Raw genomic sequence first — 10875 nt, 5'->3', positions numbered from 1 at the left:
GATAGAGCATAAAAAACTCTTTAGGAAAATGTAAAAATATGAAAATCATGCAAAGGTGACATGTGTCTCATTGAGGGTCACAAATATTTTTGCACATCCGCATTTATGCTATATTGCGCAAGAATATTTATTTTTAAACAGTTGGTTAGAAAGCATGAACATGATAATGCCAAGTGGGGTGTGCCTGCAGCGTCACTTTTCAGTGTGGACAATGTTGTATGACCCATATTCTGACTGCTGACCGGCAGGGACTGGGTGGCCGAGTGGTAACGCACTTGCGCTCGGAAGCGAGAGGTTGCGTGTTCAGGCCTGGGTCAGGCCGCAATTTTCTCCCCCCTTTCCTAACCTAGGTGGTGGGTTCAAGTGCTAGTCTTTCGGATGAGACCAAAAACCGAGGTCCCTTCGTGTACACTACATTGGGGTGTGCACGTTAAAGATCCCACGATTGACAAAAGGGTCTTTCCTGGCAAAATTGTATAGGCATAGATAAAAGTGTCCATCAAATACCCGTGGGACTTGGAATAAAGTAAAAAAATTCCATCTCACACGGCATTAAGTCTCAGGAAACATGAATACACGCATGCAGGAAAAAAATATGGGTAGCGCCGTATGTATGGCAGCTCGCTTTCCCCGGGGAGAAAGCAGCCCGAATTTCCATGAGGGTAACCTCACTGGACTGTAAATCTTATCCAATCCTTGGCCTAGTGGTAAGGCGTCCGCCCCGTGATCGGGAGGTCGTGGGTTCGAACCCCGGCCGGGTCATACCTAAGACTTTAAAATTGGCAATCTAGTGGCTGCTCCGCCTGGCGTCTGGCATTATGGGGTTAGTGCTAGGACTGGTTGGTCCGGTGTCAGAATAATGTGACTGGGTGAGACATGAAGCCTGTGCTGCGACTTCTGTCTTGTGTGTGGCGCACGTTATATGTCAAAGCAGCACCGCCCTGATATGGCCCTTCGTGGTCGGCTGGGCGTTAAGCAAACAAACAAACAAACAAACAAACAAACATTCTGACTGCTACACGAAGAGAGAGTCAGGAATCACAAGAAAGAATGTTGAATGTTTATTATTTGTTTGAGTGTAGCAATTACAGCGTAGCAATTACTCTTAAAACGTAGCATGCGTAACAGTTGGCAGCTCTGACATTTTATAAACAGGATTCTGGGTTTAAAACCTGGGGTGAAGATACATAAATACATGTTGATACGAACAAGAAACACGAACAAGACAAAGAAAAAACACAAAGAACAAGAAATTCCTCCGATAGGAACTACACCCCCGTCAAAGGGAAATAACCTTCTCAGTTGGTGGCAGTGAGAATGGTTATTTCCCTTTGACCAACGGGGGTGTCCGTCTATACCAGGCCTTGTATAATTTTAATCCACCAATAACTCCCTAACCGTGTGTTTGACTGGTCCCAATTTTTGTAAGGACCGTCTCAGGAATGTATAGAACCTGTTCACCAAGTTTGGTGACGATCGGTCCGTTCATTCTTGAGATCTACTTGCGAACACAAACACATCGAGTGAAACCTATACACACCCCTATACCGGGGGTGTAACAAGAAGACTCGACTACCGCAGGCTACGTGATAAAAACAAACAAACCCACTGAGTTATCACCCACAGTCGCTCTAAATAACTCCCACTATCTCTTTCTTCTTTTCGAAAACCCACTTTTGGACAACGAGTAAACTTGTTATCATTAAAAATGACAGTTATGTGGCCCACTAATCATCCACTGTCTACCGCATATCAGTAGACTGATACTTTAGGGTGAGAAGATGTGTGCACGATGAAGGTCTACATTCCCACGTTTATTTCTGATGGTATATTTTACATCTAGCCTCACATAGCATTTCAACAGCGTGTTCCCAACCCTTCTACTGTGACAATGTTTTCTTCACGTTCAAAAACGTTTACTTTCTTCATTTTGTTCGCCGTGCCGCTTTCCATTTGCACGAACAGCGACGCAGACGTCAATGCACGAGCCGTTGATGACGTCAGTCTGGAGTCACTACAAGTTGTGGTAGACCAACAGGCGGTGCTGACACAGTCCCTGCAGGCGGAGCTGCAAGCGGAGAAGAACAGGGCAGCGGCAGCAGAAGCAGATCTCCTCAGCAAAGTGACGGCGGCACAGAATAACATCACTGCCCTGCAGACCAGAGTGGCGACTCTTTCTACAGCAGGTGAGGTTTTGTTTTACCTGCACTCTAAACAGAAAAGTTTCACCTTTAAACACATTTATGTAACAAGTTTTGGACACTTTGTGACACAGTGCAAAGTTCTACTAGCAAAAAGAGCACGCATAGCGTAAAAATGAACTCGTGTGAACACTATGTGTTTATTATGTTTGCCTAGTAGAGCTTTATAAGAGCTATGGCACAAAGTGTTCACATTTGTTTACAGTCAATGTGTTCAAAAGTGGAACACTTCTGTTCAGAGTGTATACGTTATCTCGTTTGTGTTTCATTTGTCGATTTCATATGTGACGGTCCACCACGAAACCAGTCTTAAGTCGCAGCAGACGAAAGCGAGCTAGTTCGAGGAAAAGGCACTGAGGGTCTATCTGGGTGAAATTCACTTTTTTGCAGAAACGTGTTCTGTAGACCCCAAATTACATGACAACCAAACAAATATGCCAAAATCAATCGCTAAATAGTTAAATTATTGGATTTAAATGCAATACATTCATCAAAAAAGTCCAGCATGACATCAAAATGCCTCACTTTGACCGATAATTTGCTTAGTGTATCCCTGACAGGGCCCCAACAAGTTTGGTACCGTCGGAAAGATTATTGCATCAGCTTTCGCGCCCTGCTGCGCAGTGGTTCAAAATACCCGTCCACTTCCTCCAAATAAGGAAACCGGGACGTAAACAAATTTTAAGATTGAACCAATCAGCTTTGTCTGCCTTCCAAAAAGGACTAGCAACGGCCTCCTCATTGGTCAAATCAGTCCAGGGGGAAGTAACACAGTATGATTTCCGTTCGCTGAACGAAACCAAAACAATGACTGACGTACGCCGATTGACAGCGCTTCTCAACTGCGATTCGCTTGAAAATAACCACGAACTCCAAGATTTGTTGTTGGATTTCTTTGCCGAAGACGTTGCTGGATTCAGTGACTCCGATTCTCATGCCGAAATATGTGACGCTTGCTGAATATGCGGACGAAGAGGAGACAGACCGTCCGCTCGTCAGTGTCAAAAACACCGTTGGCGTTTCTAATGGCACTGCATCAACAGCAAGAACACACGTAGTTGAGGCGAGTTGTAGAGGAGATGTGATGGAGGTGCATGCTGCAGTTCGTTAATTGCAACAGGGCTGTGATGTGCTCGAGAGAACTCGCCTTCGTTGCTGCAAAGCCAATGGAACTGGCTGCAAACAGATTAAAGTTCCCGACGCTGCACCCAGAAATACTCGTCGTGGATGTATCACCCAGTTTGATCCGGAGGAAATTGTAGCTCTACAGCTCTCAGTGCAAGACATGTGACATGTATAAAGGTGAGGTTGGAGGTGGTGTCAACATTGATGTGCAAGAGCTTTTGTGGTGAACAGACTGTCACAGTGGAGGAGTTCCTGTGTTTGGGATCTACATTATGATCTGTACGTATTCCTATTCGATGCCAACAAAGTGATTGATACAAGTAAGTTGATTTTGCTCAAGTGTTTGTCAAACTAATGGACAAAAACGTAGGTGAGATGCATGTAACCTCTTTATTCCTGATAATGACAGTGAAAATGTTTGCTGATGTGTATGACCTGTATTTGACCGTTTTCCTCCACATGTATGATGTAAACAAAGCCTTCAAAAATGGTGATAATTGTTCTTTTAACCCTTCGTTTTGCATTTAAATGATGCATGAAAGATCAAAGTACACTTGTGCAACATTTGGAAGGGTGAGGTTAATTTTCAACCCCCGTTGCTAAGGAAAATGTGAAGCTGGTGCCTTCCAAAACTTTCAAGCCCGATTTCTCAAAATGGCCGCCGGTCAACTTCTTTCATAAAAATGGCCGTAATATCGTTATTTATTAACCTAGAGCTTTAATTTTTTTTCTAAACATCCAGGAAAGACTAACAATTTCAAAATAATAACTAACTCAAATCATCCAAATTTCGACTTAAGACTGATTTTGTGATGGACTGTCACATATGCAGTTTAGCTGACAAACAAGCTAATATATTACTACATCAGATGTCGGTTTTGTTGGTCGTCTGTCTGGGTGGCTTGGTGTGGTAAAGTGTCCACTCTGTCTCTAAAAGGTCAATATACACGATCGGTTTCGCCCGTACGTTTGAGACCGACCGACCGAAACTGACCACAAACCGATCGTGTGGCATCCGAACCGTACGTCCCACACGCTTGACAGCATCCGCCTCGGCCCGTCCGTTCGAAATACAGCTGGATCTATTCCGAACGGATGGCAAGCATCCTTCAGCCAATGAGCGCACGTCTTTCAGTCGACACCCACTTTGCAAATGGCGGTCAGTTCAGCATGAAAACTTGCCGATTCGGAATCGAAATATCTCATCAACCTGAATCTTGGCGACGAGTTGGAATCTATGGAACCATGGAAGTAAAAACTACAAAAACCAGCAACATCGAGACCTGTTCCTGCTGTCCATGCAGCAGACTTTCGCGTCAAATGTGGGGTAAACCGACCTTCACCTCGTACGTCTCAGGAGCATGGTGTGGCAAGCGTTCCGTTCCTCTGAGACGATCAGGTCTGACCCGCCCGCCTCAAACGTACGTGCGAAACCGATCGTGTATTTTGGCCTTAAGCAAATGTACTTATATCTGTACCTGAACCATCTCTTTCAGGCTTTCGTGTACCTGTTTTATTTGTGAATAAGAGATGTTAGGATGTGAAGATGTGTACGTCAAAGTCTTATGTTGTTCTTATTCCCTTTAAAATCCTAGGAGGATCTGGGGTGATTTGCAAGACGATTGACACATTAAGGTTCCTTGAAACCATGGTTCACCACACCAAGTACCAAGTGTTTTTGCGCGCTGGGGTTTTGTGTGTTTGTGTGTGTGTGTGTATGTCGGTGTGGGTGTGTGTGTGGGTGTGTGTGCGTGCGTGTGTGCGTGTGTGTGTGTGTGTGTGTGTGTGTGTGTGTGTGTGTGTGTGTGTGTGTGTTGATTACATTTGTTTATTTGAATATGTATTTGTTTGGTTTTTTGTTTGCTTTTTTGTTGGTTTCTTTCTTTCTGAAATCCAGTGGGTCCATACTTTTATTAGCCTTCGCTCCCATAGAACTTTTGCATAGGAATCATTAGGAACAATACAGACGGTCCTATCTTCCTCACTTTAAATCCACGTTATTTTGACACTTTCTTCAGTTCACAATTTGTTACAACCTTGTTTGTTTCTGTTCTTAAATCACAGTGGCCTTCACAGTTCGCTTCACATTCGACGATGCGCTCAACGGAATCCCCCTCCATTCCACGTCTCCGATGCTCTTCGACGACATTGTCCTCAATACAGGCGATGGATACGACCCACAGAATGGCACTTTCACGGCTCCAGTGGCCGGGACCTACTCCTTCTTTCTCACACAGATGGGGGTGAACGGACACGGAGGCACCATTCTGGCCATCGTCCAAAACGGAACGACTCTGGACTTTGTTTACTGCAAGGACCACGAGGACCAGGGGTCGACCCAGGTGACGTCACACCTGGTGTATGGGGAGCAGGTGTGGGTGAGGCACCAGGGCGGGAACGCTGTCAGGGGCTCGTATTATACCGTCTTCACTGGCTACCTTCTGCTCGCTGATTGAGTGAGTCATAGGTGGACCGTCTCCGTTGACTACCTTATTTTCACAATTCGAGGAAGTATTTTTTAAAGTTTCTGAACCCTTTTTAATGTCAAGGGACGTCGTCTGCTCGCTGATTCAATAGTAATAGGTGGACCGTCTCCGTTGGCGACCTTCTTTAGCAACAATTTTTATGGCTTTATTTTCTTATTTTCTGAAACCTTTTCAATGTGAATTAGAATCTGTCAAGGGACATCTGTCAAGTGACACCGTCTTCTGTGGCTACATTCTGCTACCTGATTCAACGAGCCATGACATTGTGTTTACCGTCTTCGTTGACTACCTTCTCTGGACGAACCAATTAGGTCTGTGTCTTCGAACTTGTCGAGCCGTTTTCAACTTGAAATTTAATCTGTCAGCGACTCGTGCTACACCGTCTGCACTAACTACCAGTAGACAAAGTATTTTAAGCCTATAGCCTTGACTTTCCTCAACCTTTTCAATGTGAACTTTAGTCCGTCAGGGGGTCGTGATACAACCGTCTTCATTGGCTACCGTCTGCACGCTGACAACAAATGATGAAAGGACCGTCTCTGTCGACTACCTTCTTACCAAAAAGCAATTAAATCTGTGTCTTCAAACGTTTTGAACCTTTTTTCTTTTTTTACAATTTATCAATCAAACAACCTTTCCATGTGAACACTCTGCAGTTTCCTTAAGAAGTCTTCCAGGGGATCTTGAATGCCCCGTTTTCTCTGGCCACGCTCTGCATGCCGACTGAATGCTCTGTGATTATGGGGGGGGGAGGGGGACAAAAAACAACGTCGAAAACAATAAAGTCACCTGCTTGTAAAAAGCCAGATGTGGTTAGTGAAACCTTTTGAGTTATATCGAAAGCAAGCCAATCCGTCTTTCTGTCACACACACACACACACACACACTCACACACACACACACACACACACACACACATATATACACACACACACACACGCACGCATGCACGCACACACACACACACACACACATTAAAACACACACACACACACACTCACACACACACACACACTCACACACACACACACACTCACACACACACACACACTCACACACACACACACACACACACACACACACACACACTCACACACACACACACTCACACACACACACACACACACACTCACACACACACACACTCACACACACACACACACACTCACACACACACACACACACACTCACACACACACACACACTCACACACACACACACACACTCACACACACTCACACACACACACACACACACACACACACACACACACACACACACACACTCACACACACACACACACACACAGCTAATGGCAGAACACAGAGAACATTTTCAAGATACAACATCAAGCTATAATGCCATGGTCAGGGGACATAATATTCCAGAAGTAAGCTCTAGCTAATGGCAGAACACAGAGAACATTTTCAAGATACAACATCAAGCTATAATGCCATGGTCAGGGGACATAATATTCCAGATGTAAGCTCTAGCTAATGTGCAGAACACAGAGAACATTGTCAAGATACAACATCAAGCTATAATGCCATGGTCAGGGGACATAATGTTCCAGATGTAAGCTCTAGCTAGTGTGCAGAACACAGAGAACATTTTCAAGATACAACATCAAGCTATAATGCCATGGTCAGAGGACATAATGTTCCAGATGTAAGCTCTAGCAATTCAAGTCAAGTCAATATTTATTTCAAAAAACCCCTAGGGTTACATGAATAAAATAAATAAAAATTGCAATAAACACGACAAAAAAGATATATGTGTCCCTCCACCACGGAATGAGTCGCATGTCACCTTTGCATGATTTTTATATTTTTACATTTTCCTAAAGAGTTTGTTATGCTCTATCCAGTGGTGAAAACCGTTTTAGAAAAGAGCGAAAACTGTTTGAGTTATAAGCCTGTGACTAAGGTGACCCTCACACTGTTACCTGACACTCCCCGGACTTGTATTAAGCCTAGCGCAGAACCGCGCGAGGTGACATGCGACTCATTTCGTGGTGGAGGGTCACATATGTAACACTTCTAAGTAACCGAAAATGCTATTGTGCAGAACATAGACAAACTTTTCAAGTGGCAACCTCTAGCTTAGCCCTTTCAGCACTGCAGCCTTGCAGACTGGGGCACTTCCCATAGCCTGGAGGTTTTTCAGCCTGCAGCCTTGCAGACTGGGGCACTTCCCATAGCCTGGAGGTTTTTCAGCCTGCAGCCTTGCAGACTGGGGCACTTCCCATAACCTGGAGGTTTTTCAGCCTGCAGCCTTGCAGACTGGGGCACTTCCCATAGCCTGGAGGTTTTTCAGCCTGCAGCCTTGCAGACTGGGGCACTTGCCATAGCCTGGAGGTTTTTCAGCCTGCAGCCTTGCAGACTGGGGCACTTTCCATAGCCTGGAGGTTTTTCAGCCTGCAGCCTTGCAGACTGGGGCACTTCCCATAGCCTGGAGGTTTTTCAGCCTGCAGCCTTGCAGACTGGGGCACTTCCCATAGCCTGGAGGTTTTTCAGCCTGCAGCCTTGCAGACTGGGGCACTTCCCATAGCCTGGAGGTTTTTCAGCCTGCAGCCTTGCAGACTGGGGCACTTCCCATAGCCTGGAGGTTTTTCAGCCTGCAGCCTTGCAGACTGGGGCACTTCCCATAGCCTGGAGGTTTTTCAGCCTGCAGCAGTGATTCTTCCACAAACAATCAATCACACTCAAAATCAGATGAAATTTTTGCGCGTTTTTTGAAAAGAACAAAGGAAGGGAAGTTCTGCATCGGTACAGTCCCCTTGTTCATCAATATTCATGCTCATGAACCAAAACTAGTTGCTGTTTGATTGGAGTGCTGATGCCAGTAGATTCTACGGGCGCAGGCGCTAGTGGCAGTTTGTGTGCCCCTGTAGATTCTACCGGCACAGGGTGGAATGAGACCTTCATAAGTAACTAATCCAATAGTTTCAAGTGGCAAGCTCAAGCTAATGTTCAGAAATCAGAGAACATGTCCGACAGTGTTTGCGTCCCAAGGCCGACAGCACTGCCAGTCAACAGATGTACGTGTCACGTGTCTCCAGTACAACCATTGATTGGAATAGCCTGCCGGAGGGCGTGGCTGAAGTCCAGTCGGTGCCCGTCGTAATTCCAGTCGTGGTGCTCCTGTGCAGGCTTTTATCAGTTCGATATCATCTGTATCACAATGTGGATGGGGGGTAATGCATACGTCGAACACATCAGTGGTAAAGTTTATGACTCCGTATTACAATACAGGCGTCTGAAATAGTTTTGCCAAACACCAGGGCTAGAAACTTGCGTGTGTAACCCATGTTGCAATTTGCTAATTGCATGGTTTGCTATTTCAGTGTAACTTTGTCCTTTCACTTTTTTCCATACACTTTTTCACGCGTTTATAAAACATGGTCTTCAAGCAGTACTGTGTGTGTGTGTGTGTGTGTGTGTGTGTGTGTGTGTGTGTGTGTGTGTGTGTGTGTGTGTGTGTGTGTGTGTGTGTGTGTTTGTGTGTGTGTTTGTGTGTGTGTGTTTGTGTGCGTGCGTGCGTTTGCGTGCGTGTGTGTGTGTTTGTGTGTGTGCGTGTGCGAGCGTGCTTGCTTGAGTGTATGTGTGTGTGCGTGTGTGTATTCCTGTCTGCCGCTACGTGCGTGCGTGCGTGCTTACGTGCGTGCGTGCGTATGTATGTGTGTGTGTGTGTGTGTGTGTGTGTGTGTGTGTGTGTGTGTGTGTGTGTGTGTGTGTCACGGTGTGTGTTTGCGAGTGTGCCTGCTTGAGTGTATGTGCTTGCGTGCGTACGCGCGCATGTGTGTGTATGTGTGTGTGTGTGTGTGTGTGTGTGTGTGTGTGTGTGTGCGTGCGTGCGTACGTGTGTGCGTGCGTGTGTGTGTGTCTGTGAGCACGCTCACAACTTTCCCATTGAAAATCACGGTAATCATGAGACAGGGCGTGACGAACGGACTTTGAACCAAACGCATTGAGAAACAATTCTCTAGCACAATCAATCTGATCAAACTCGCATGTCATCAACATGTCAAAACAAACACTGTGGCCAGGGATACTCGCCAACAGAAAACCCAAAGCAAGAAATTGCATACAAATGATCATTTTGTCCATTACTTCGTAAATGACAGGAAGTGGTCTATTGTATGAAAAGGAAACCGATCGTGAGCCAGTCCCCTGCCCTGTTGTATACAGAAACAAGTAGAACTACTTTTGGTAATACTCTGCACCATCGCGGTAACACACACACACACACACACACACACACACACACACACACACACACACACACACGCACACACTGACACATACTGACACACACACACTAACACACACACACACACTGACACACACACACACACATACACACACACACTGACACACACACACACACACACTGACACACACACACACGCACACACACACTGACACACACACACACACACACACACACTGACACACACACACACACACAGACAAACACAGACACATACATACACACACACACACACACACACACACACACATACACAGACACACACACACAGTACAAGCACATTTAGGCCACGTAAAAGCCGTGACAGATCATGGTTGATGTCTTGAAGAACTTTGTTTTTAAGAAAGTTGAACTTTGTAAAAATGTACATAAATGGGCAGTATGTTTGACAAACAAAGAGAAAGTAATCAATTTTGAGACAATTCAATAATGAGTTATCTGCCCCTTAAAATGAATTCACAGTTTCTTTCAGTGCCTAAAGTTTCAGAAAAAAACAGTCGACAATGTATTGTACTGAGCTGTGTTGGCTATTGATGATGTCCTGACCCCACGCACCCACGTTCATCCTTATACAACAGATGTTCACAACATTGAGTTTTCATCATCATGAAATTCATAATTTACGATATTTTCTTAAGTATGTAGTTAAAGGATAATTATATTTTCGACCAATACGTTACAGTAATTCTGTCGTGGGAAAGGCACCGCATACCAGCGGAGGAAAACAGCAAGCAAAATGAACTGAACAGTGTTCTCAATTATAATTATTTAAGTGCGTAGATGTGCCAAAT

At 45.1% G+C, this 10875-nt stretch overlaps 1 protein-coding gene across 1 annotated transcript; it reads left to right on the top strand.

Annotated features, from left to right (window-relative positions):
• The first annotated feature begins 1148 nt into the window (after positions 1-1148).
• LOC138948068 (C1q-related factor-like) lies at positions 1149-6628 on the top strand. The gene is made up of 2 exons (XM_070319594.1): positions 1149-2186; positions 5391-6628. Exons 1-2 carry the CDS (start codon positions 1892-1894, stop codon positions 5780-5782), a joined length of 687 nt encoding a protein of 228 aa, XP_070175695.1. The 5' UTR covers positions 1149-1891; the 3' UTR covers positions 5783-6628.
• Positions 6629-10875: the final 4247 nt, after the last annotated feature.

Source organism: Littorina saxatilis, linkage group LG15 (genome assembly GCF_037325665.1).
Source record: "Littorina saxatilis isolate snail1 linkage group LG15, US_GU_Lsax_2.0, whole genome shotgun sequence".
Lineage (NCBI taxonomy): Eukaryota > Metazoa > Mollusca > Gastropoda > Littorinimorpha > Littorinidae > Littorina > Littorina saxatilis.
This window is presented reverse-complemented; position numbering and strand designations above follow the sequence as displayed.